The sequence below is a fragment of the Psammomys obesus genome, unplaced genomic scaffold (genome assembly GCF_907164565.1).
Source record: "Psammomys obesus unplaced genomic scaffold, mPsaObe1.curated_primary_1811, whole genome shotgun sequence".
Classification (NCBI taxonomy): Eukaryota; Metazoa; Chordata; class Mammalia; order Rodentia; family Muridae; genus Psammomys; species Psammomys obesus.
This window is the reverse complement of record NW_026591735.1, coordinates 4386-31182: the sequence shown is the minus strand read 5'-3', so window position 1 is coordinate 31182 and position 26797 is coordinate 4386. Positions and strand designations below refer to the sequence as shown.

The 26797-nt window shown below is 41.2% G+C and overlaps 1 protein-coding gene across 1 annotated transcript; it reads left to right on the top strand.

The window, feature by feature from the left end:
• Positions 1-26797, top strand: LOC129680312 (DNA primase large subunit-like). Its single transcript, XM_055611914.1, has 4 exons — positions 1-37; positions 244-326; positions 16262-16330; positions 26260-26797. Exons 1-4 carry the CDS (start codon positions 1-3, stop codon positions 26482-26484), a joined length of 414 nt encoding a protein of 137 aa, XP_055467889.1. The 3' UTR covers positions 26485-26797.

Here is a 26797-nt window from a genome sequence, read left to right as displayed (position 1 = left end):
ATGGCCGTGCAAGCCCAAGAGTGCCGCACAGTTCTATGTAAGTCTTGAGCATGTAGTATCCCGATAACAGAGCAGCTAAATCCTCATTTAGATAGAGAGAGGAGAGCATTGCACCCACGGGCAATTGACTTTTTATTAATGAGCTGTTAGACAGTTAGGGGCACTTCAGCAACTGCTCGAGTGTGGCACCGTGCTGAAGCCTGGTAAATAACCTTGTTGTGCCGGCTTGTGTTTGGTTGTCAGGGTGCCCATTCCGTCACAGTGATGCAGAGCTGCTGAAGCAGAAGATGCAGTCCTACAAGATCCCAGCCTCGGGGATCAGCCAGGTAGGTCCAGGTCTGCTCAGGGTCCTCAGTGACTCGGCAGCAGCCACATTCTCTCAGATTTGCTTACAGAAGTGATGCCGTGTGCTGCATCAGGACTCACACCACACTTCTATCTTCGGGGGGAGCTGAGCCCCAACCCTGCCCTTTCAGGTTCCTAGTCCTCAGAAATTTCAGTTTTTCCACCTGCCATGCTACAGTTGTATTTCTCTTGCTACTGAAGGAGCATAGGCGTCCCACCCCCACAACTTGCTTTTCTCCATCAGTTGGCGGCCTCATTTAAAAACACAAATATTTAACCTGTTGAGGTTTATTAATGAAGCTGAAAATTCATGACAGCCTCTCATTTTGGGAAGTTGCTTTCTGAGGAAATGATGATGTCCTGTGCAGTCCATGCCTGTTCTGGTAGGCATCAGTTGTCGCTTGGTTTAATCTGTATGTCTTATGCTAGCTTATTGGGGCTAATAATTTTTTGAAATACTTTGTTTTGTTAAGAACTTAAGCAAAAAGTGCACAAATGGTAAACAAAATACTTGAGGGAGCACATCTTTTAGTAAGTCTGTCTTTCAAAAAGTACCATGATGTTTAGGACTGTTGTCTACCGTGCGGTCTGGCTTGCCTGGAAATTAGCAACAGCTGAAGGTGCCTCTCTTTCCTGGCCCCAGAAGCAGCCCTGAGGACCCCAGTTCTATCCCTGGGCATCAAAGTTGTTGCCCATTCCGAGAAAGTTATTTCTTATTGACAAGCATCAATGTGTAAGAAAAACCTACTGTCCAAAGTTTAGATTGAGTCTGGTTAATACATCTTGTCGTGTTAAGTTCTGAGGTACTTACTCCAGGAAAGGAGAAAGTCTGTAGGCAGGCTGGAGTCTGTAAAGAACGTTCTGAAAGAGTTGATCATGGGATGAGAACTAATAGAAAGTCAGGAATTGGAAGAATGCATGAATAAAAGACAGGAGTGTGTGGGGTCATTGGCATTCAAGCCAGTGATGAGGATATAAACAGTACATAAGCAATGATGGGCAACTTAGAAAAAGTAGTTGGTTTGGGACTTGAGTTTTAGAGGTAAAGAAATCTGAGTGGCAGAGAGAAAGTGGTTTTGTATCCAATTTGAGAAGCTAGGACAACACTTTCCAGTTACAATTATGAGACTGGGAAGACTGTGAGGAAGCCAAGGAGTCCTAGGTATGACAAGCCATCATAGCTAGTAAGCTGATGGTGCCTGAAGTTGAAGTCACCTGGGTTTTTTCGTTCTTTTCTATTCTGTTCCTACTCGAGGTGAGAACTGGTTGTCTGGAATGTGTTATTGAGGAGGGTGGCGGAACAGAAGCCAAAACAATCCTGGCTACTACTGTCAGAGGTTAAGAGGAAGTCTGGACAGAAGGAAGAGCAGAGGGAGTGTATTTGGGTTCTCTAGAGTAACAACTTACAAAATGTTTCTCTCTCTCTCTCTCTCTCTCTCTCTATATATATATATATATATATATATATATATATATATATATATATGACTTATTAGCGAGAATTATAGGCTGTGGTATAGCTAATCCAACAATGGCTGGCTGTGCACAGAACTTCCAATAATGAAGTCCACAAGGCTAGATGTCTCAGCTGGTCTTTAATATAGACTGGAATCCTGAAGAAGTAGGCTCTAATGCCAATGAAGGAATGGACTTGCCAGCTAGGTGAGAGCAAGCAGGCAAAGAGAGATCAAGGTTCTTTCTTCCGTGTCCTTATATAGGCTTCCAGAAGAAGGTATCACATATTAGTGGTGGAATTTCCCAGATGAAAAGATCTAGATTAACGATGTGTCTTCCTTTAATTTGGATTAGAAGTCATGATCTTCCTACTTCAAGTTAAGCAAAAATTCCTCACAGGTGTGCCCTCAGTGTTTGGGTTTTAGTTAATTCCAGATATAGTCAAGTTCGTAGCCAAGAATAGCTATCATATCGGGGGAATATATCTTCACAAAATACCTTGTTGTGCTGTCTTGTGTTTGGTTGTCAGGGTTCTGTTGCTCTCCTTGTGAAGCTTCTGTCCCTCCATGTCTTTCTATCTCCTTCTTTCATGATATTCCTTGCACTCTGCCCAAAGTTTGGCTGTGAGTCTCAGCATCTGCTTTGATATCCTGCTGGGTAATCTTTCAGAGGTAGGCTTATTGGCACAGGAGACAACTTTCTGAACAGAACACTGGCAACACAGGCTCTAAGATCAATAATCAATAAATGGGACTTCATGAAACTGAAAAGCTTCTGTAAAGCAAAGGACACTGTCATCAGCCTACAGACTGGGAACAGATCTTCACTAACTCTGTGTCTGACAGAGGGCTAATATCCAGAATATAAAGAACTCAAGAAGTTATATACCAACAAACCAAGATAGCCAATTAAAAATGGGATAAACAGAGATAAACAGAGAATTCTCAATTGAGGACTATCGAATGGCAGAGAAATACTTAAAGAAATTCTCAACATCCTTAGTCTTCACGGAAATGCAAATCAAAATGACCCTGAGATTTCACCTTATACCTTATACCCATTGATAAAAAACTCAAGTGACAACACATGCTGGAGAGGATGTGGAGAAAGGGGAACCCTCCTCCATTGCTGGTGGGAATGTAAACTTCTACAACCACTTTGGAAATCAATCTGGTGTTTTCTCAGACAATTAGGAATAGTGCTACCTCAAGATCCAGCTATACCACTCCTAGGCATAGATCAAAAATATACTCAACTACACAACAAGGATATTTGCTCAACCACATTTGTAGCAGCTTTATTCCTAATGGCCAGAATCTGGAAATAACCCACATATCTCTCAACTGATGAATGAATACAGAAATTGTGGTACATTTACACAATGGAATACTACTGAGCAATTAAAATCAGAATATGTTCTAATAAAGAGATTGTCAGGGTGCACATATGGTTAAGGAGATGATTTACATAAGTCTTTAAAAGTAAAGATTCAGGTCCCACACCCCTGCACAGGTCCCTTCTCCACTGCTTTTAGCCACTCTATCCATCCATCCAGACTTTTCATTTCCTTCTTCAGGTTCTAGGCCTGTGAGTCTCCCTGATCTCCCACCACTCATACCTTTTCTGCAGCCCTTTCAGTCCTAGCCTGGGTTTCGCACTCAGCCTAATTGGGCTTCCACCTCAGACAATGTCTAGGGTTCTACCAATGCCCACCCAACTTGCAGCTATCATAAATCCTATCATCCTTATTTCTAACCACCTCATCTAGCTAGACTTCCCACATTTTCCTCCAGGTTCCAGCCCTGTTAGCCTTTCCCTATCCTTGGCTTCTTCATGTTCTACTAGATCTAGACTGGGTCCCACATACAGTACCCAGGCCCAGTCTAGTCACCTACTCCTGCAGGGCAAACAATTCCTAGGGTCAGGATCCTCCTGACCCTGCCCCACCCAATCGAACATCTCACACCACATCCAACCTGTCCATCTATCCAAATCAACCCCCATGCTCCAGGCTTAGACCAGGAAACATATCCTGAATACCAGCCCAGCCTTCCCTCCAGGTGACTTCATTCTACCCACACCATTTTTAACCTCTAGGCCTAACACACCCACAGATTTTCTCTTCAGCCCCAACCTGCTTTGTTGCTGTTAGACTCAGATGCAAAAATACCAACAATATGAAAAATCAAGCCAGTATCTTCTCTCTAAAATCTGCCAGTCCTATAGAAATGTCTGCTGATGAGAATTATCTAATGAACCCCAGGATCCAAAATTTCAAAGGACATTCTTGTTGAATGTAATAGTTCCTTTTACCTTTTGTATATGAATCCCTTATAGATATATGGCTTAAAACTGCCTTCCCTTTCTATAGGTTAGTAATTTCTCGATAGTGTATTTTTTAAAAAATGTATTTATTATTATTATTTATACAGTACTCTGCCTGAATGTATGCTTGCATAGTAGAAAAGGGCACCAGATCTCATTATTGATGGTTGAGAGCCACCATGTGGTTGCTGGGAATTGAACTCAGGACCTTTGGATGTACAGCCAGTGCTCTTAAACTCTGTCCACCCTGATAATGTAATTTGATGGAAACAAAATTAAATGTGGGTGAAGTCCAGTGTGTATTCTTTTGTTTCTCATGTCCCTGATGTTACATCTAAAAGTCCATGCTAGAATTAAGATCATGAAGATTGGCAGATTTTTCTGCATCAGCTTTATCGTTTCAGCTTTTAAATTTGGGTCTTTACTGTGTTTTGAGTTAATTTTTGTGTGCAGTGTGATGTTGAGAGTCACTTTGTGTTTGTGTGCTGTCGTTCAGTTTTCCAAACACTTGTCATTAAGGACATGGCTTGCCAGTCTTGAACTTCTGAAGAAAATAAACTGTAGTTAGAGATGTAGCTTAGGGATAGAATGTCCAAATGACAGAGTACATTGGATGTAGGTGTGTAGGTGATTTCTGGACTATTAGCTCTATTGTTTTGGTCTGTATGTCTGTCTTGATACTAGCACTGCAGTTTGGATATACGGCTTTGTGCTGGGTTTTGAACCCAGAGTTGTGAATTAATTCAACTCTGTTCCTCCTTTTAAATATTGTCTTGGCTATTTGCAGCCTGTTGTAATTTCCTATACATTTAAGGATCAACTTTAGAGCTTCAGTGGATATGGTCAATGTGCCCGGGTAGAAATGATGTCTGGGCATTGCCTGCCAGTCCCTAGCATAGGCATCTTTCCTTACTCAGTTTCTTCAGTTCCTTCCTTGTGTTTTACACTCATCAGCATAAATGTTTTTGCTCTACATGCCTCCTGCTACTTTATAGTAGAAATGTCTTCTTCTTTCTCTGGCCATTCCCTACTGGTGTTAGAAAGATAACTGGTTTTTATTCATGTATCTTCCAGCATTGCTAGGTTAATTTATTGTATAGTAGGTTTTTATGGATTCTGCTAAGAACAGGACTTATGAGGATAGATGCAGTATTACATCCTTTCCATCTGGATGCCTTGTATTTCTTGTGTAATTGCCTTCTCTGACTCGAACATCCAGCACTGTGCTGAGTGGCAGTGAAAAGGCTAGTATCTTGATGGTGTTCCTGCTGCTAGGGAACAGCTTTCAGTCTTCCCGCAGTGTACTAGTAACTGGGTTTTCATAGCCCCCTTTATTGTTTTAAGTAAATCCCTCCTACTCCTAGCCTAAATGGGAGTTTTTGTTTGAATCTCCAAAAGATATTGGATGGATTGGGTGCCTTTTCAGCACCAGTTGAGGTGAATCACACTTTAGTTTTTGCTTCACTTTATCAAGGTGCTGTAGTACATCAATTGATTTTCATATTTTGAACCACTTAGGATCGCTACAGTAGCACTTGATCATGACTTCTAATCCTTGTAAATATGTTGCTGGATTTGATTGATGAGTGTTTTGGTTTTGTTGACTTTTTCAGTATCAGAGATTAAGCCTAGGGCCTTGCTCATGCCAGACAAGCTCTCTACCACTGAACTGTAACCACAGCCCAGACTCGCTAGCATCTTATTGAGGACTGTTGTATATACATTCATAAGGAATCTCCTTGTGTTGTTTTCTCATATCTTTGTTTAAAGTTTTATTATCTTTGCTGGGAGGTTTTTAAATTTCAATTTGATATTTTGCTTGTTTATTCTGATGACCTTTCTCTTCAATTTATTTTGACAATATATATTTCTAACAATTTTTCTATTTTATCTAAATTGTAACATTCACTTAATTGCAATTTTTTATTTGTTAAGAGATTTTCTTGGTTTTTATCTACTCCTTGAACATATTAAAGGTATGTCTGTGTTGCCTTTGGCTAGTGTGTATTCCTCTTGTGAGTTCACTTGTTTCTTTGCATGTTTCATGCTATTTTCCAAGAAACCAGAGAACGTGATATGAAGGTATCTAATCATAAAAGTCGAGGACCTTTTGTGAGACCTGCCCTTCCAGCCTGCTGTAGCCGCAGATGGTACTACACGAACTGCACGGCACACGGCCGCGGACTGACCAGCTATTGAATTGTTGATTTCTCCAGTGGCGGTTGTATCAAAAGGCAGTGTGTTAGGACAGCAGCTCCTGAGGGCAGTGTGCATTTACTCATTTGTCTCGTGTAACTGTTACTGATCAAACTAGCAGGGTCACGGTGCTACAGCTGATGTGCAGAGCTGGGCAGAATTGCCTCTCAAGCTGCTGGAGTCAGCTCTGATGTACCATTGTCTGCACATGTTAAACACACCATCTAAAAATTCATCTAGAAAAGCACTGTAAAATAGGCTCATCATATTTTAGGTTAATTACATGCTAGAAATGCTGCTTTTTTTTTTTTTTTTTTTAACTTGTGACTGTAGAAAAACTAAACTACCATCTGTGCCCTGAGTTATATCATGATAGGAGATCATGGCTCTCAATAGTGAGTTGAGTTTGAACACTCGAGACTTTTCATTATCAGCAGAGTGATTACGTTCTGTTTTTTCATTGTACCTCAGTATTTGCTTCTGCATACAATTGTGTTGAACTTTCTACAGCTAACAATTTTACAAATAAACCACTCATTTGCAAGTTTGTTGGTAGAAGTCATGCTACTTACGAATGCCTTTAATTTCTTGTTTAATGTTTTTCAATAGAGAAGGAATATTTGTTCTGGGATTTTGATTCAGCATAACTATTAATAATTACTTCTATTAGTACTTCCAAGAAACCAAGTAGTGATGTCAAAGCCATCGAGTGTGGAAAGAGCCATGTGCTCTTTGTAGTTTCAGGGAGGCCAGTCAACCTATTTTTCACAGTCACAAATTTTTCAGGCAATTACCGACCGTATTAAATCTAAACTGGTAAGTGCGTTTTAATGAAGAAATCCTTCAAAATGGGCAGTTTAAAAGGCTTTAAAGTAACTATGGCAGGATTTCATGGCAGCGCTGGTAAGTGCTCCAGTCAAGTCTTATAGCTCCTTGTTAGGTGTGTGTGTAAATCTCAACTGCAGAAGAGCGCTGTCCTGTTGTCAGGTGTGGAGCAGCCACAAATGGTGATGACATCCAGTCTTCATTACTGAGGGGACAGTGTCTGCTGTTGTGACATTGCCACTGCTGACTCCACAACAGCTCTTTGTACTTCCGTAGTGTGTGGTTGAAAATGTGCTTTTTCATTAGTAAATGAGTAAATGTCATTAGTAAACCTCAGACCTGCAGTAGAGGAGATGTGATAGCCATGGTTATATTTTTGCTTATGTCACAAGACCATCAAACATTTAATTTGATCTTTAAAATATTTTTTTTTTCCTTTTTAGAGGCTGCAGATAGTTTCTTAAAATTTTTTTAATACTATTCAGGATAAATAGTTTAAGGAAAAATCACACATGAAGTTGAATAACATTTACCTTTGGTTTTGAAAATGTTCACTAAACTTTTAAAAATATAGAAAGTATATTCTTAAAATATTATTCTTTATAGTTATATATTTGTATAGATGCTTATTATGTCAGAAATTTTTGATACACATAGAAATTCATTGGTACTTAACTTGGCACTATCACATAAATTCAACCCATCTACTGTAGTCATGAAACTATTGCTCTTGTTCATTTTCATAGAGTCTTCATTTTGTCAACATGCCCCCCTGCTTTGGAGAAACAGGCTTTAATAGAAACAGTAACCTGTATTCATAAGGCAAATACTTTAGATTTTTAATCTTCTCAGCTGTGATCCACCTCAGAGCGATGGTGTTTTACCATCAGTTTTACAGTGCATTTCTTGTTGGATAATTAGATATGTGTAATGTTTTTATATATTATATACAGTGCGTATCTACATGCATATAATGCATGTGCACTTTTTAATCTCCTCATCCTTGGAAAGCCGTTAAGTGGCAGGCTTTAAGCATGGCTTCTCTTTCTATTATACTCTTTCTATTATATTATTTCTACTATACTAATAGATATATACTATTATATATCTATTATATATAATATACTATATATATCTGCTAGATAAAATTCATCATTTTATAAGATCTTTAAAAGTAATCATGAAATCAGTGTGTTTTCTACAAGCCTAAAGATCGTAGGGCATAGTAGTTCTGAACTGCCTTGCTTTTTTGTTGTTGTTGTTGTTGTTTTGTTTTTAAATCAGGATAAACAGTAAGGTATCTTCAAAGCAGAGTAATAATTAGTAAGTAAACCCTGGAGCTGAGGTCAGCACTGCTACCTGTCATATCTCTAAGCAGGCTGGTCACCTGTCCTCAGTTGTCCTTCCTCTGCGTCTGGTTCATTTAGTTGCTGATGTTTCCTAAACACAAAATACTGACATTAATCTGCACTGAGAAATTCAGTATTTGAGGCAACACTTTACATTGCTTTGTAAGAATTTTTGATACCTGTTTTGCTTTAATAAAGAAGCATAAATGTTCAAAAAAATGAAAATCAGTATAATCGAGGTGTCACAGATCCAAAAGAGAGCAGAAGATGATCTGTTATGCATGCAGGGAATCGTGTAGGCGTGTTTCCAGTGGCAGGAAGTGAGGATGTGAGAGGACAGAACCACATTCACGCAACATTAATGAGCAGCCATTTGGCTGGTACAGCAGCTCAGCAAGCAAAGACACCTGCCACACAAGGTTGGAGCCCTGAGTTCGATTCCCAGAATCCATGTAAAATGTGGAGGAAGGTACCCAGCTCCACACTTAGCTGTCGTCTAGCCTCCACATGGGCAGTGTGAAGCATGCGCCCTTTCCCCAGACAATTATATCCAAACTCTTGAGCAGTGATTTGGAGATGACTGTTTCAGTTACTGCTGAAGACACTAGAAATATTGTAAGAGGTGACACTAATGAGGCCTACCTGATGGAGCTAACGTGGCAGCGGGGAGACACCAGCTGAGGGTGGTGAAAGTAAACTGCCGAGTGATAGCTGCCAGAAGCAGACCTTCTGGAGACCAGGCCACTGTGTGCTTTGGGAGGTCTCTGGCAGCACAGAGCAAACACCACTCTGAGAAGTGTTACCACGAATAGATGTAGGTAATTCTGGATTAAACCAAATCAACTTATTTGACAAAAGCCTCCCATAGATGTTATCACTAGGATTTTGTGAGGTGAAATTCCAGGAAACATAGAAAAGCCTAGAACATGTATGGGGATCCCATGGCCAGAGGAGCTGAAGCAGAGCCCAGGGAGGGACAGTAGGTTAGGTCTGAGGAGAAAGGCCTTGGAATTGTGCCCCGCCCATGGTGGCACTGGAATGCAGGGTTGGGGTTGGCTTTTAGAGTTACTGTGTTGGCCATGTGGGACTTTTGTAAGGGAAAACCAGGAAGCCTGGTGATAAGAGAGAATGATGGGGGTGGGGGAGCGGAGCACTAGAGAAGAAAGGAAAATCTTAAAGACAGTTGAAAGGAAAATCTTCTCAAGCCTGTATTTATAAACAGTCACAAATCAGACAGTTCAACGTTCTTAAGCAAATGGAAGTGTATTTTCATTGGCCTTGCTCTCTCTAGTGAAGGTCTCAGCTCAGGTGTGAAGCATCCACTGTGCCTGGTGCCTCAGAGGCAAAGAGAGCAGTGTGTGCTGAAGTATTCCACGCTTCTACCAAGCTCTTCTTTCAAAATAAGGAAGCTCAGAAATGGAAGGTCTCTGTGCTCTAGGTTTTGAAAAGCTGAGCCTTTCAGGAAGAAGCAAGGCAGACGATGACCTTGAGTTAGAGGCACTCGGGCTGGTGGGGGCAGCATATTGAGCTACTCATGCACAGTACAGCAGTCGCCAGAGCCAAGGGCGGGCAGGTGGCCTCTTTCTGCTGCCAAGTAATTCTGGAGCATCGTTGGCAGGCACTGGAGGAGAAGGTGGGAGGGAGCTGCAGCTGCGCTCAGAGTCGGACTTCAAGCATGTAGTGTGCGTTGATATTTATGTCTATTGTCTGTGTGGCGTTTCCGGCTGGTGTTGAACATCCTATGTGTTGATCTTGGCTATGACCAGGTGTGGTGGTACATGTCTGCAGTGCGGCAGCAGGAGGCTGAAGCAGGAGGGCCATGAACTTGAAGGTAGCCTGGGCTACATAGACTGTGGCAGCATGCTTTGCCCAGGATCAAAGCAGAGAAATCCTAGCACTGAGAAGGAGAAGTGAACACAAAGTCCATTCCCTAACCAAGAAGCTATCTGTAATTGATACCTGCTGGGGAAGGGAAAATCCATTTTCTCTAATAGTTTCTCACTGGGTAAATGAGCCATACTCCAGGCCAGGAGAACTTAGCCTACACAAAACGAACTCTGTGAGGGTTGGGGGTGGGGTTATTTTGTTCTTTATTGATTTGTTTGCTTGTTTGGTTGGTTGGTTTGGGTTTTTTTTGTTTGGTTTGGTTTTCATTTGTTTGGTGTTTCTTTTGGGGTGGGGGTTGGGACAGAGGGAGAGAGAAAGGAGACACAAGAACATGAAGTTCTGTGAGTGGGAAGAGGGCCTGGAGGACCTGGGGGAAGGGAAAACAGGGTCAAAATAGATTATATGAAAGACATTTAAATTAAAATGAATAATGAGAAGGAGGAGGGAAACGTAATTGTCTTAGGGAAATAACCAGTAACTTGTCCTGAGGATAAATTATCATTAACTTTCTTTACTAAACACAGCAGATACAAACAGATAAACTTTTCTGTGAAGATGAGAAGCTGAACTATTTTGTTTTTAAAGGTTTAGAATTTTTCTTGTTGGCTTTTATTCACCTGGTAGAGGCTAACTGAAAGCCGTGGGGAAAATCCAGACACAGACGTAACCTAAACATTGTCCTTCTGTGTCGCTCAGAGCCGCTGTAACGGTGCTCTTGCATCTCAGTTTCACTATATAAAACCAGTGTGAAAAACCAAAAAATCTTAGGGCCCTTTGAGCAATATTCATAGGTCTTCATGGACATTTTCTCTCAGGTAACTTTATGATTTCAACATTGATATGATTGCTGAGTGTAATTAGAAAACCTGTTAGGCAGGCATCAGAGATGCGTGTGGTTTATTTCCTTCTGCTCTTAGGGGAGCTGCTCTTTGGAATTGGTGCTGTCTGCAAGAGGGAGCAGTGTTCACTGAGGTCTTTCAGAATGGAGGTGGAAGACTGGAGAGTCCTTGTCACAGCTGTTGAAGGACCCTCGGGAGCTCCAGCAGCCGCAGGAGCACCAGGAGCACCAGGCTGCAGACTGCACCCTTTTCTTTCTTTCTCCGGCTTTCCACACTTTCCCCATGTTGCTCACGTTTCTTTCTGTTTGCTTTATGCCTTCTTTACATGAGTGTCCACCGTTATGTGGTCTGTTTGACCCATTCTGTTTCAGATCCTTACTCTGGGCCAATCTCATCTCTCCTAACATCCTTGGAAGTACATGGTATGCATACGGTTTCCGTGTTTGTACAAGCTTAGTGAATCCAGTTTAGTGAAGGCAGGTAGGCATCCTCTCATAAGGACCAACAAATAGTTCTCAGGTCCCCATGAGATTGGGCTGCTATGACTTTTGAATCTTTCCGGGTTCCTTTCTTGCCAGATGATAGTTTTCTTCCTTTTCTGCCATCCTCAATAGAATCCAAACTGATGTGACTTCACTATCTTGGACCTTTGTCCTTCAAAATTGTGAGCCAATCAACCTCTACTAAATCACCCAATTTTGAGCATTCTGTTACAGCAACACGAAGTACACTAATGCAGGGAGCGACGTCTGGTCCTGAAACTTCCTGATTGAAAAACAACACTGTTAAGAAGTACTGTGCCTGACTGCATCATCTTTCTCAGTTCCTTCCTTTAGGAACGCTCTGATTCTGACCCAAATTGTGTTCTCAGAGTGTCACAAACTTAGAGTATTTGGGGCACATCTTGGTTTTCCTTTCCATTTCTAACTTTGTATCTCCAGCCTTGAAGTCATTCTGTCCACAAGCAAGTTGCATCAGTGCTCATCTGTAGACTGTCTTAATATGATGCTTAATAGTGATGTGCATATCAGAAAAAGTCAACACTGTCAAGAGCAAGCCTACGTTGTTGTACTGCATAGGCAAACGCTGGCAATTCAGGATCCCTTGTTAAATTTCTGAAGTCAGCAAAGTGGGTCTATACAAGGTGTTAGCATTCCAGCTCTACGAGCCATAACTTATTTCACGTGCCTACACACACACACACACACACACACACACACACACACACACACACACGAAAGAAACCTCAACTAGCCACGTTTAGACTCATATATGGTATTTTTAATTTATTTTATATGAGAAATAAATGCCAACATTTAAGAAACAGCTGAATCATTTTTTTTAAAATGTATTCTCATGTCCACTTCCCTTAAGAGGGGTAAAAAAAAAATTGTAAAAGCCACAAGCCCAGGAAGTGAGCGGAGAATCTGTGTCCTCTGTGTAGGGCAGGGAAACCGCACCTGTGAAACCTTGGCAGCGTGGCTATCTAACCCAGACCTAACAATGACAGCAGCAGCTGACACACCAACAGTGGTGAGGGCGGTCTTGAAAGGCTCCACCCCTCTCCATGTGTAGACAAAGAGGTCCAAGTAGTCAGTGGCTACAGAGAGAGGGAGAATCAGTCTCCTGATTCTGGGTAAAGTAACTGGATAAACCAGCTAGTGATAAGCCCCTACTGGTTTATCCAACAGGAAGCATCATTTCTAAAAGCATATACACACAAGCAGCAGTAAACGGGCTCAGCAGGTTGTATTGTTCAACTTATGTGTATGTACATATAACAGTAATAATTAAAAGAACAGTGCAGCTAGTATGTGAAAGATGAAGGAGGGTCTAGAGGTAGCGGAAGGAGAGCAGTGGGAGACAGGTGGGATAGGATATTAAGGGACTAAAGATGACCAGAGTTTGTTATGTACATCTGTCAACTGTCACAGTGAAACACAAGAGTTTCTACATTTAATAAATGAAAATGGAAAGATTTTATATGTGCTCGAGCCCTGTTGTTGAAGTGTTCAAATCATTCTTTTAGAAAAAAAAAATTGTTTTAAAAAACCTAGTTCAGAGCCCTCTGTTATGGTGCATGCCTGTAATCACAGCACGCAGGGAGGCAGAGGCAGGTGGATCTCTGTGAGTTCAAGGCCAGCCTGGTCTACAGAGCGAGTTCCAGGACAGCCACGGCTATACAGAGAAACCGTGTCTCAAACAAACAAACAAACGAACACCAAATAAATAAATAAAAAATACAACCTAGCTCATATTTAGGAAACGGTTTGAGAAAAAGGGTGTGTCTGCGCGAGTGATGTGTAGAGTACTGCTGTGAGGCATCAGGACAGATGCTGGCTGGGCGTTTTCATGTAAAGTACCATGAAAAGTTTCCACTCCTTAGGAAACTGTCTGCCTGTTAGGGAACGCTTTGGTGTCCCACCGCCTCTTCTCTCATCTGGTGGGATCCACAGCCAGCCACAGAGGCTGGTGAAATGCCTCCTGTCTCTAGTCTGCCCTTTACACTTGTGAGTCTCACATAGGAGAAAGTCAGTTCTCCTTTCCCCTGGGCTGAGAGCAAATCTGTCTCATAATCTGGACTCCTAATAACTGTGTTCTCAGGTCCTTTCACATTTTTTGTTTAATTTGAAAACATATACGCTGTTTCTGTATTCCTCTATGGGAAGTTAGATTAAGCTGCACATGATTTCTTAATTCTTTTTAAAACTGATCCTGTCCCTAATGAGACCTCCCAGCAACTTTATTTTAACAGGATGAATTTCTTGTCTGAAATGAAGATAGAACCTGACAGTGCTGCCTAATCAGCCTCTTGGAATTCTCCTTGGTTCCCTTTTTTTCTTCCATGTATTTTTTTTTCACTTCCTCTGCTTCATCGCTGTTATTCTAATTTGTTAGTTGTTCTTGCCAGAAAAGAAAATATTGTCTTTGTTTCTGTCATAACTTTATGGTTATACATATCTTTTGCTCATCTCAAATATGCTATGGTGTGATTAGTAAGGTTCTTTTAAAATAGATGGGTGAGTTATTTCAAACCAAAATATTTTTAAGTGCAGATGTACCAGGCCACAATGGAAGACAATGCAGCCAGTCCTGATGATACCTGATAGGTTACGGTCAGATGGAAGGGGAGGAGGACCTCCCCTATCAGTGGACTGGGGAAGGGGCAAGAGAGAAGAGGGAGGGAGGGTGGGGTTAGGAGGGGCTGAGGGAGGGGGCTACAGCTGGGATGCAAAGTGAATAAATAAAAAAAAAAAAAAAAAAGAAGAGTTCTGTCTGTAGGGCGGTGCTAAAGATACCTGGGTTCTTAATTTGAATTTAATTAAAAACAGACAAACAGAAAACACCTAGCCTTTCCAGTGAAGTCTGCAGTTTTCATATTCTGTGTCTTAGTTGTCGATAACCTTTTCCATGTGTTCTCACCTGTGCTGGGTGGTTTAATGTAGGGTGATCTGGGTCAGCTTGGTCTGTATGGCATGGCTTTGGGGTGGGCTGTTACCTTGATTGTTACTCATGTCAGAAGACCCAGCCACTTGTGGACTGCACCACTCCCTTGTTTTAATTTTACTTAAAAGGAACATAAATATATAACTTATGGTTCAGCAGTATTTATGGAATTAATTTCGTCTTCAGGTGATTTATGGCATCAAATCTTAAATTTGTGTTTGAAGTCTTCTTTGAAATGACAGTTCAAATGTGTCAATCTGTTGTTTTTTATCCATAATTAATTACAAGTTCATCATTGCACAGCTTTAATGGCTATGTGGGAAAGCATTGGGGTATAAGCTCAAAGTGTTGGTATTACTTACAAAATTTTTTACTTCATTTTTTATTTGTTGTCATTGTTTTTAATTAATTTGTTTTTCATTTTTTTTTTCTAATTGAGGAAAAATGGGTTATAGAAGTAGACAGAATCCTAGGTTCTGTGACAGGTTGACATTTACACAAATATTTCAGATAAATATTAAGTGAAGGTGATATAAAATTTGGATTTAAGACAATTAAAAGAAAACAATCCTTTAACAAAGTCTTGCTGGTGCTTGAAGCCCCAAGTACAACTGTACTTTTCTTGTTTTTGTCAGAACCTATCAAGCAGTGTTTTGTGATGGGGACAGTGGGAATTCAAGACTGTGTTCATTTCTTTTGTGACAGGAAGGTTTGCCTTTTGAAAGAGGGTACAAATGAACCTTTCTCTGGAGTTTCCTTTCCCTACATTTGAGGTTATCTCTTAATTCCAGCATTTTTCTGTGCTTGGTAACGGGGTCAAATATATATATTTTTTATTTGGGAGTGGCAGAAGGCCATGAAACTTTACAGGTTTCAGCTACCATTGCGTTCTGCTGATAAGGACAGGCGCTTACAACACTCTGAAGAGACTGTATGAAGTAGACTTGGAAGGCAAATTGTATTTACAAAAGATATGGTGGTGTTCCTAATAGATACTAAGAATAGTTTCTTCACGCTCACATTTTGCTGAGCTTGGCTAGAAGTGACTTCATTACAGAAAAGACAATCTGATGTAAGGTAAATTGTTGCCTCTCAGCGCTCTAGAGGACTTTAGTTCAGTTTTCCTGATGGGTTCACAGCAGTGTTTAGTGCTGCATCTGTATAAACAGGTAATGTGAAAATAAGTCCAAAGAGTGTATGTGATTGCTCTATGCCTCTATGGTTAGATTACTAGGTTTATAGCTACAAGATTTTTTAAAAGATCCTGCAATATGATATGCTGACAGAAACCATTAAAGTCAAAATACCAGGATGTGTTCTCCTCTTGTTGTCAAAGTAATAGTGTTAAAAGCCATGGGTGGCAGGTCACAAAGATCACTTGCCATCTGTGTTTTAATGCTGAGCTAAACCACTCCTGGATAATCCCAGCATCATTGTGGTGTCCAGGCTGCAGAAGCACTGCACACCTCATAATTTATTTATTGAGTTTCCTTTTTGGAATGGAGATTATGGAAAGTCCAACAGCTGTGGCCGCAGTGGCTTCGAAGAAACTTAACTTGTATTCTTTCTTTCTTACTTCCCTGTGTGTTTTAGATTTTGGATTTAGTAAAGGGGACTCATTACCAGTTGGCCTGTCAGAAGTACTTCGAGATGACACATAACGTAAGTAAATTGATTAACTTTATGGACTGATTGTGTGTGCCTTGCTACTCTGAGTTTTGTTTGGTGCTTTTGGAACTGCAGCTGCACCCACCACTCTGTGTCTAGGTTCAAGACCCAAGGCTGTTGAGCTCTTTGCTAAAGAGGTAGAGTGCAAAACCTTTAAGCTTTCTGATTTCTGTCACAACTAGTCAACTCTGCTACATTTCAAAAGCTACCATAGAAAGTATGTAGACATAGCTGTGAACTCACAGAACTTTGTCTAAAGCAGCAGTTATCAACCTGCGGGCCACAACTTCTTTGGGATTGAACCACCCCTTCAGGGGGTTGCCTAAGACCATTGGAGCACATGTTTCCATTATGATTCATAACTGAGCGAAATTATAGTTATGAAATAGCAACGAAAACAGTTTTGTAGTTGGGGTGGGTGACCACACATGAGGGAATGTATTATAGGGTCAAAGCATTAGGAAGGTTGATAACTACTGATCTATAAAGAGGGTCAGAATTAACCTATAGGTCTTTGTTTGCCAATTGCTGAACTGATTAGATCTGGAACCTTCATTGTGCCTGTCCAGAAGAACCAGGGGCATTCTCCATCTTCTATGAAAAAAGTTTGATGTATTTGTGGCTGCTGCTTGATAGTAGCCTGATGTGCCTCCCAGGTCTCTTCTGTTTGAACCGTAGAACCGTGGTTTACTTGTGGATCGGTAACCGCGCGGGAATCAAGAAATGTGACGAGTATCTTGCCTGCCTCCTTAGTACTGAAAGTCCTTTAGGGTAACTAAGATAAGTGCTGAGTGGCTCTGTCTTTCATAGAGGGTCTTGAAATCTGGAAAGTAAGAGCCACAAGCTCAAGAGGCCTGCAGTGACTAGTAGATAAATAGCCCCGGAAGGTGAAATTGGCTGCAGGGGAAGAAATATGGTAGAAACTCTGGAGCACTGAAGAATGTATGTCCTGCTACGTTCATGTGGACAAAAGTGACAGCTTTAGGATGCCAACAGAAAATATCTGTAGGACAAATTCAGCCCACTGGCTCCTCATTCAACCATTAATTTGGATGTGGGTTCCTAACAGGACATATATCTGAGAACAGGCTTTGGAGGTCTGTACACCTCTGAAATAGTTTGTCACTGAGCACGTATGGACACTGCTGTGGAGCGTGATACTATCCTGAGTATCCACAAAGATGCTGTGTTTGTCGAGCCAACTCATTATCAGATACTGTGCTAAATATTATATTTATATGTTCTATTAAGTTGACAAAAGATGATTTTTAAAGTTCTGACTTATGTAATTGCTGAATTTCTTTATATGTTTTCTTAAAAAATTGTCTTATCAATAATCAAAATGATAAATAATATGAGGCCACCTTTGTGGAACCCTTAAAGCATATCAGGCGAAACACTAAGGTCCTTGACCACAGCAACAGCCAGGTACTATTGTAATGCATTAGCGAACACGGGGAAGCTGAGCAGCCTGGTAAGTTCTTATTGGAATGGCATTTGGATTTGAACCTGGGCTGGCTAAGTTATTAAAAGTCTGATAGTCTAACCATAATCTATACTTGGTACTAGATTTGAAAGAATGTCAGCTGAGGTGATTGTAGACAGGAAAATAGTAAACACTGAGGCACTTTCGAGGTTAGCTGATCTAACTCATAAACTGTGGTTTATGTGTGGCAAGCTGTGGTTCCAAGTCACTCCTCGGCATGCCTCAGTTGATCAGGAGGGTATATAAAGCTAGAGATGGGCCGCCATGAGTCTAGACTTCTGCATCTAATTGGAAACTATTATTCCTGTTGTAATATAACTTATTTTTATAAAATTGAAATATTTGTCATAAAAAATTATAAGCAAAAACACAGTTTGCTTAGTTTGATCATGACAGGACCCATAGTAACGTCCCATGCCTGGCCTTCTCAGCACATGCGAACAAACATCCACTCACACAAATAAGGAACCAACAACAGATCACTTTGGTGAACCAGTGAGTTTTATTAGGGTTACACAGGAATATGAGTGAGAGGTTACAGACAGGAGTAAATGACTCAGAGACAACTGTATCACCAAAGCCTACTCCACCATGATGAAAGCTTATGAAAGCTGCAATCTTGGAGCACACAGTGCATGCAGCTCAGCAAGTTGGAGACTATCCTTTTCAGGTGGCTCATTTGGTCTGAGCCTTTTTAGGTACCCTGGCTGGTCTTTACTTCCTCCAGACAGTTTGACTTATCTGTCTCTTCCAGGAACCTCAGCTTCTCTCTGAGAAGTGAGAGTCCTCAGCAGTGCTAATCACTAATATATGCTTGGGGGGGGTGGGGTTGGCTAGTGAATCTAGTCAGTTTCAGGGACTTCCTGAAGCTATTGAATTGTTTATTTCCTGAGTTTAAGAAGCTTCCCTTTAGGATTTGAATATTTTACTTTGCTTGCTTAGCTTGAGAGTTTTAATTTCATATATGCTCTCAATCATTTGTGAAGCTTTTAAGTAAAAAGCCTCCAAACATTCAAATTTTGGGATCTATCTTTAATTTACTTTTAAATTAGGTTTAAAATTGAGTTATACCAAATTTTACCCTCCCTCCTTTCTTCCATGTTTATTTTTTGTTTGTTTTCGTAATACAGCTCAGACTAGCCTCAGTTATTATGTAGCCCAGGCTTGACCTTGAATTCCTCAGCCCCCTGCTTCCACCTTCTAAGTGCTGGGATAATAAGCCAACACTGTACCAAGTGAGCCATGCCCAGTTCACCGAGTTCCTCAGTATGCTTCTGTGGTGCCCAGTACAACTAGGGCCATAATTGCTTATTTTTAAATCTTTCATTAGTTTACTGAAGATGTGCATCTAAGTCCTTTCTTACATAGAAATGGTGTAGCTTTCCTACACATCAATCAATGACATAAGGCTATTTGTATTCATTAGATCTATTACTATAGATTTTTAGATGTGGATATCTCCATTTATTATTTTTATAGTATAAAAATAGAATCTATTTTTATTACTCACTTTCTGTCATCCATCTCCCTCCCCTGTAAACCTCTGTGTTCATTTTCCTCAGGCCTCTGTGATGAAATTCACTTAAATGCAAGTTTTGAAAATGAACTCGTTAATTGATACCATTTGCAGCAGTGCTGTGATAGCTCCATATGGCTCTGTGGTAACACCAGCTGCCTCATTACAAGCTGCCATTGCAAAACCTCCTGATTAAAACCCGAACATCCCATAGGAGAACAGCATTGCTTCCGTTCTTCCACCCTACATTGCTGTGGCAGAACTGTGAGGCTCACATGTGATGTCATCACGTGGAACGGCTTGATTCGGCGGGTGTCCAAGGCCTAAGAAAGGCTGTCGGCCTCAGTGGTCCTAAGGAGCCCTGCTCAAAACGGCTGAATGTTGCTGCACCGCATTATCTGCATTCTTGCACGCCTTCACTCTAAGTGGAAACTCTAGGCCTCGTGGAGGTTAATCTCTGAGTCTTAATTAAAAGTGGCTTCATCAGAAATAGATCCCTTTGAATATTGTTGCTGACTTATTTTCCAACTAGTTGAGCATAATTTCTCCCCCATCATATAAACTGCCACAAAAGCCTTGTGAAATCTATCACGCACTTTTCTGAAGTCCTAAGTCGGGTGTATGAATGCACATAAGTGTCTCCAATGATCTGGGGTCATCCTTGCAGGTAGCAATTTGAATTTCAGGCTAGAAGCCACAGCACCATCTCTCATCTGGAACCCCATCGTAGCTTCCTAGCTCATTTCCCAGAACACACACATGACCCCTTTCTTCTTTCTTCTTTACACAGCAGAGAGTGGTAGTTACCATAATGGCATTTGATTATTTCATTAACCTGCTTTAAAACACCTATCTGTGGGTTTCCATTTATCTGCAGATAAAATCTAAAATTTATAATACATCCAGTAGGACACTGTCACCAGCTGTGCTGACCTGGTCCTGATTCCTGCTAGTTCTGTAGACCTTCTAGGTTAATATGTTACATTCTTTACATCCGAAACCCCTTCCCCCAAAGACCCATCCCCAGCCAAAGGGAACAGGAGAGCCTTGAGGGAGTGGGGTCTAGTGGAAGGGAGCCTAGTCATGGAGATTGTGCCCTTGAAGACATTGGGATGTTGGTCATTGCTCTATCATGTTTCTTTTTTATGATCTACTGCCTCAGCATGTGCAGCACCAGGCAATGGACCATGTGTTGAAGTCTCAGAACTCTGAGCCTGAATTACCTTTCCCTCTTCATAAATTGTTCTATTGAGTGTTTTGTCATAGTAACACAAAGTTGTAAAAATGAAAATGTAATACCATGTTCAAATATAATTAAACATCATCTACAAAGAAACAGGAGATTCATAAATACAATGTTGATATAGGTACCATACCAATACATGTGTTTCCAAGTAGAGAGGGAATCAAAAGGAGATTGTTTTGGTGAGTAATAAAGAAAATAGCCACTGGCACTTGGAAATTGCAAAATGAGCAATTGGGATAACCTCCTTTTCTACAAGTTGACTTTAGAGAGTGTTTACTATCATTTTTGGCCAGGTTTATATTTGTCCCCTTTCCCTAAACAAACAAACCAAGTTTATTTTTCTGAGCAGTTGAAAGAAGACTACAGGGAGTCATATACACTTTCTTCAAAACAAAAGGGAAAGACAGGATTCCCTCAGAAATGCAGTCCAGCCGAGAAAGTTTATCACACCAACAGCAGCTGCCAGACCACAAAAGAAATTAGGGCTCTGTGGGGCTGAGAGAGAAAGCCGGGAACACCACACAGATCATGTCAGCAGCCGGTCTTGGGGCCCTGGAGCCTGCTGTAAATGGTCAGTAAATGTATTAACATGGAAATTCATAAAAGTACATCCCTTGAATATTTTTTAAAGTTAACTATCCTTCCTTTGTTAACTCTTTGGTGTAAAAAGCAAGGAACTGTTGAGTATAGTCTTCTAATTAAATTCAGTTCCATCTCTCTTTCATGCCTGTAATACGCAATCAACAGTTTCTAGTTTGGGTTTCTTTAAAGTGGGGAAAAAAAGCATAATGATAACTTTTCTTCTGGGAACTCTGCCTCATGTTTAATTGACTTATCTTTCTTGACTCTTTTTGGACTTTATAGAACTACAACTCTTAAAGTTCATATTCCATTAGTGTTCTACCATAAGAACACATTATGATAGCACTATTATTATACCCATTCCATAGATGAGAAGAGTGAGATTTAGAAAGGTTACTATGTTTTGTCTTGCTCACACTGAATTCTGAGACTTTAGTATAGTTCAGTCATCTTCTGTAATGATGGGTGTATTAAAAGCTTTAAGAACTTGAAAGAACATGTTAAAAAAATCCCTCATATTAAAAAAAAAAAAAAAAAGAAAGAAAGAAAGAAAATTTCCTTATTAGTATCCCAAAAGCAGAAAGACACACATGGTATATCCTCACTCATATAGACCTATAAGATAGGATAAACATACTAAAATATGTACACCTAAAGAAGATAAACAAGAAAGAGGTCCAAGGGTAAGATGGTCAATCCTCATCTAGAAAGACAAAGGGGATGGACATTGGAAAGAGGAGAAAACAAGTAACAGGACAGTAGCCTACCACAGAAGGCACCTGATACTCTACCTAACAGTGTATCAAAGCAGATGTTGAGACCCATAACCAAACCTTTGGCAGAGTGTAGGGAATCATATGAAGGAAGGAGGAATTAGTATATCCTAGAGGGGACAGGGAGCCTCACAAGGTCCAAATATATCTGAGCACAGGGGTCTTCTATGAGACTGTTTATCCAATCAAGGACCATACATGGATGTAACCTACAACCCCTGCTCAGACATAGCCCATGGTAGCTCAGTATCCAAGTGGGTTCCCTAGTAAGGAGGACAGGAATTGTTCCTGACATGAACTCATGAGCTTCCCCTCCCCCCTGAGGGAGGAGCAGCCTTGCTAGGCCACAGATAAGGACATTGCAACCATTCTGAAGATACCTGATAAGCTAGGGCCAGACAGAAGGAGAGGAGAACACCCCCTCTCAGTGGACTCGGAAGGGGGCAGGGAGGAGATGAGGGAGGGAAAGAGGGAGAGGGCTACAGCTGGGATACAAGTGAATGTATAAAATTATTTAAAAATAAAAAAAATATTTAAAAAAGATTTTTTGTTAGAACTAAAAAAAAAAAAAGAAAAAGAAAATCTTCCTTATTACTATTTTTCCAGATATTAGATTATTTTTGTATAAATTTTTTTAAGGCTTTGTAAAAATAATCTTTAAAGGGGCTGTAGAGATGACTCAGTGGTTAAAAACACTGATGATTCTTGGAGAGAACCCAAGTTTGTTCCCCAGCACCATATGACATCCTACAACTGTAGTGCCAGTTCTTGGGGATTTGTTGCCCGTTTTGAGGGCGCTTACATACATGTGGGCAAAATATTCATACACATAAATAAAAATAAATGCAGCTTTAAAAGTAATATTCAAAGTCAAGTTTTCTAAAACTTTCTTTGTCAGTTTATTTGACTTTGCATGAAGCCTTTTGACACGGCTGCAGAGAAACGTAAGGGCTCTAGCCAGAAGACCTCAATTTAGCAGGCCGTATGAGGTTTTGTAGAATTCCATCTCTGTGTGGTATTGTGTTACAGAAGGACACTTTCAGGCGCTGTGTCTTCTGCATGTCTCTCTCCCCTTCTCAGCTTCTTGTTAGCCCCTCTGTTCCCCTCAGCACTTCCATTTTTCCATTCATGCCATAGACACACACCTGACTTTAATGCATATGTAAAATCCTGGAACCACAACTGAGAGAGAAGTAGATGTTTGTCTTTCTTGGATTGGCTTAATTTGCTGACTACAATTATCTCCAGTTGTTATGTTGTTTGCAGTTTTCCTGCAAAGACATAACTTCAGTAATGATGCGTAGCAGCATTTCGTTGTGTGTATGTACCACATCTTCTTTCAGCCATCCCTTGGCTGCTGGAAAGCTAGGATGGTTTCAGAACTTGCCTATTGTGAATAGTGCTCTAGAAACAGTGTGTAGGAATATTTCTCTGACGCGCTGACCTCAGTAAATACTGCAGCTGTACTTTCATTGATATGAGTCCCATTTACTAGCTCTATGACCAAGTAAACTATATAACCCCTGTAGGTATCTGTCTCCCAGTCTCTATGTGGAGGGCTTCAGTTGAAATGGGCTGCAGTGTCCTTCCAGTCTCTCATTTCCTGTTCATGAAATGTGACGCCTTCAGATTGGAATGTGTGAACTTCTTGTGAAACACTCAAGGTTTTCAGGAACTGGGTGAAATCAAAAGTAATAACAAAGCTAATAAACTTTGCCATTGTTAAGAAAATTATAAGTTTATCATAAATCATCAAGGAAACACTTAGAAGTTAAGCAGCCCCATTGTTAAAAAGACAAAGCTTTGCTTTCTTAGTGATCTGGGTAATAACTCTGAAAGCTATATATAAAGAACCAGGCATTTAACAGAGCAACATAACGGAAATTACTAAAATACTTATTAAAGGACTAGAGAATCAGGAAGTCTGGAGCCGCTCCCTCTCCAGAAAGGCCCTTTTATTTTCTGGCTCGTCGTCCGCCTGCTGAGGGCTAAGACTGAGCTGCACCAGCTCCTTTTCTCCAACCAGTCTGGATTAATCCTCCATGAGATTATATAGATCTAATCACCTCTTCCCTCCTTAAGGACTTACAATTCCAGCTTCCTTGTGCCTTGAGAATTATGTCTAGACAGACTCTGGGTTTCCGGGATCTCTGAGGTCTGGTCCCTGCCAATCTTTCTAACCTTGCTTCTTATGTGCCTCTTATACCAGGCCACGTGAACCACTTGCCCCTGGGCCGTTCCCTCCCACCCTGCTCAGTGCTTCTGTGGCTTCTGCACTCCTCACCTCCCTCACGCGGGCTTCTGCACTCTCCATCCAGCCAGCCCCAGCTCAAATAGCACTTCCTCACAAAGCCTTCTTTGATATGCCTAGCCACAGTAATGGACCTTTATCTGTGACCCCTTCCACTTTCTATTTCTGGAAACGACTTTTCAGCTTATGAATTACAAGGCTGTGATTTTCTTTAGCTTTAGTTTTAGTCAAGTGCATTCTCGTGTTCTGAAAAGCTACTGCTTATCACACAGGCATGTATATAGTGAGCCACGTATACAGTAAGGTGTGAAATATATGATTGGCTGGTTCTGGGCTCAACTCAGTAAATATTTATTGATGCCTATTGTGTACAAGTGAGCTCAAGACAGAGTGAAGTGTTAAAAATAGTAAAAGCCAAAAGCAGGGGCACAGACCTGGAGTCTCAGCTACTCAAGAGACTATAGCAGGAGAATTACAAATTCAAGGCTCAGATAGCCAAAGACAGATAGGGATACTACCTTTAACACATAAATAAGTAAATAAATAAATAAGACATAGCATAATGGTTACTGATCTGAAAAATATCAAATGAAAACATCATATTTTTAAAACCAAGCAAAGCTCAAGCAAAGTGGTGTCTGTTGTCACCTCTGCCTGCAAATGAGAAGGTCAAGGTTCACGTTACATTGTGTGTTGCATGGAAGTAGCAATCTAACCCATAAGGTGAGCGTGAAGAAAGTGAAGAAGGGTCACATTTTAGATAAAATTCCCCGTTATATTATGCTGCATCATTTAGGAATCACTAAAACATTAAAGACTTCAAAGTTTTCAGGAGTGAATATTGTATATGTATGCAATACTTTGACTTTGGTCCAAGGACAGTCATTCATATCCCATCTCCAACCTTAATACTGTAATCTTGGGCAAGATCCTTAACCTCTCTTTCTCCGCGGTGTTGCCTGAAAACTATTGACACTCTGGCTGAATACATGGATGAGAGTGTGTTTATGACGCCTGGCATGTCATAGGCAGTATGGACTTGCAGCTAGTAAGAAATATGTTCTTGTTCTCCATTGGTCAATTTTAGGATCAACATCTAGGAATAAATAGTATTTGATCCTTCGTTCTCTGTGATTACTAAAGGCACAGAGTAGTGAGAAAAATGAGATAACACTCAAAGTCAGTGTCTGAGGAAAAAAAGTAGCATAAACTCCTAGGTATCTGCTAAGTCACAGAAAAGGTCTAGAAAGATTTTTCTGTAACAGGACAGATCACAGTATGTCCGAAGCTAACGCAGAGAAGTTACATCAAGTAAGCTTGCTTGCTTGTTGGGCCTCTTATGAGGCTGACCAAATGAGATTCCATATGCTCGAGCTAAGTATGCTCCGAAATACACTGGCACCTGGGACCAAGTGTCAAAGTGATTTTAATGCTACTTTGAAAAGGTTGGCTGGAAATGTGCTAAGCCTCTTGCTCAGGGCTAAGGATGTGTGCATCGCCAATGGCCATTGCAACACAGAGACGTGCCCAGATGTGTTGCCCAAACTTTCTCACTGCTGGGCAGGCGCCGGAAGCTAGGTTCACATGCTGGGGAAGGGCTCTACCACTGAGCTGCCCTTCCAGCCGGCCCCGTGGAATGTTACTTCTCATCCTGAGCACCGATCAGCACATACCGGAACGACGTGGATACCCTAAGAATTGAGCGTGCATGGGATACGGAGGGCTGAGTTGTCCAGAATGTCGCAGAATTTGATGAAGGTCTGCGGACAGGGCAGAGGAGAAAGCGATGTGTTTGACACACAATCGAGCGGTTTTGGGTCAGGGGCCGTGTCGAGTAGGTAGTGGGTAGGAATCCGAGCCGTTGCAGAACTCTGGGCCGTACACATGTCCCAGACACGCTGTGTGTGGGATCTTCAGCTGAAGCTCCGCTGCATGAGCTGGTTGGGTAGTGGGAGTAGCTGGGCTCCACATCACACACTTCCAGCCGTGAGCGGGCGAGGACCGCCTCTGAAGCCTTATTTCTGGCTTTGCTATGTGCTCATGTGGTAAACCTTTGCTTCCTCGGACAGGTGGACGATTGCGGCTTTTCTTTGAATCATCCGAATCAGTTCTTCGTCGAGAGCCAGCGGGTCCTAACTGGTGGCAAAGACATCAAGAAGGAGTCCAGCCAGCCAGAGACGCCTCAGCACAGACCCAGTGTCCAGAAGAGCAGGGATGCCGCGTCTGCCCTGGCCTCTCTAGACTCCTCCCTGGAAATGGAGCTGGAGGGGCTGGAAGATTACTTTAGTAAATGATGTGGCTGCTGTCGTCACTCTTCCCAGGGAACACAGTCCTCTGTAAGGTTAGCCTTTGCAGACCTTTCCGTTACCCTCCCTAACCCAGCTGCTCATGCACACACACTTATTAGGAAAGCAGACTTGCCTCCACCTCATGTCTGACATGATGAAAAGGAAGAGTCCCTACTGGAACCTAGAAAGTTAAACGACTTAAGGATGAAAGTCCTCAAGCAACAATACAATTACAACCAACTTGTAAAGTTTCACTCAATTTTGGCCCAATCCTCTTTTGCACCATTTTTGTTAATAAATATCAACATGTATATGACTA

Bases quoted from the DNA above. Each gene is read 5' to 3' on its own strand.
- LOC129680312 (XM_055611914.1), top strand. From the start codon at position 1: ATGGCCGTGCAAGCCCAAGAGTGCCGCACAGTTCTAT. The intron at 38-243 runs GTAAGTCTTGAG...TTTGGTTGTCAG, and splicing joins AGAGTGCCGCACAGTTCTAT to GGTGCCCATTCCGTCACAGT. The intron at 16,331-26,259 runs GTAAGTAAATTG...TTCCTCGGACAG, and splicing joins ACTTCGAGATGACACATAAC to GTGGACGATTGCGGCTTTTC.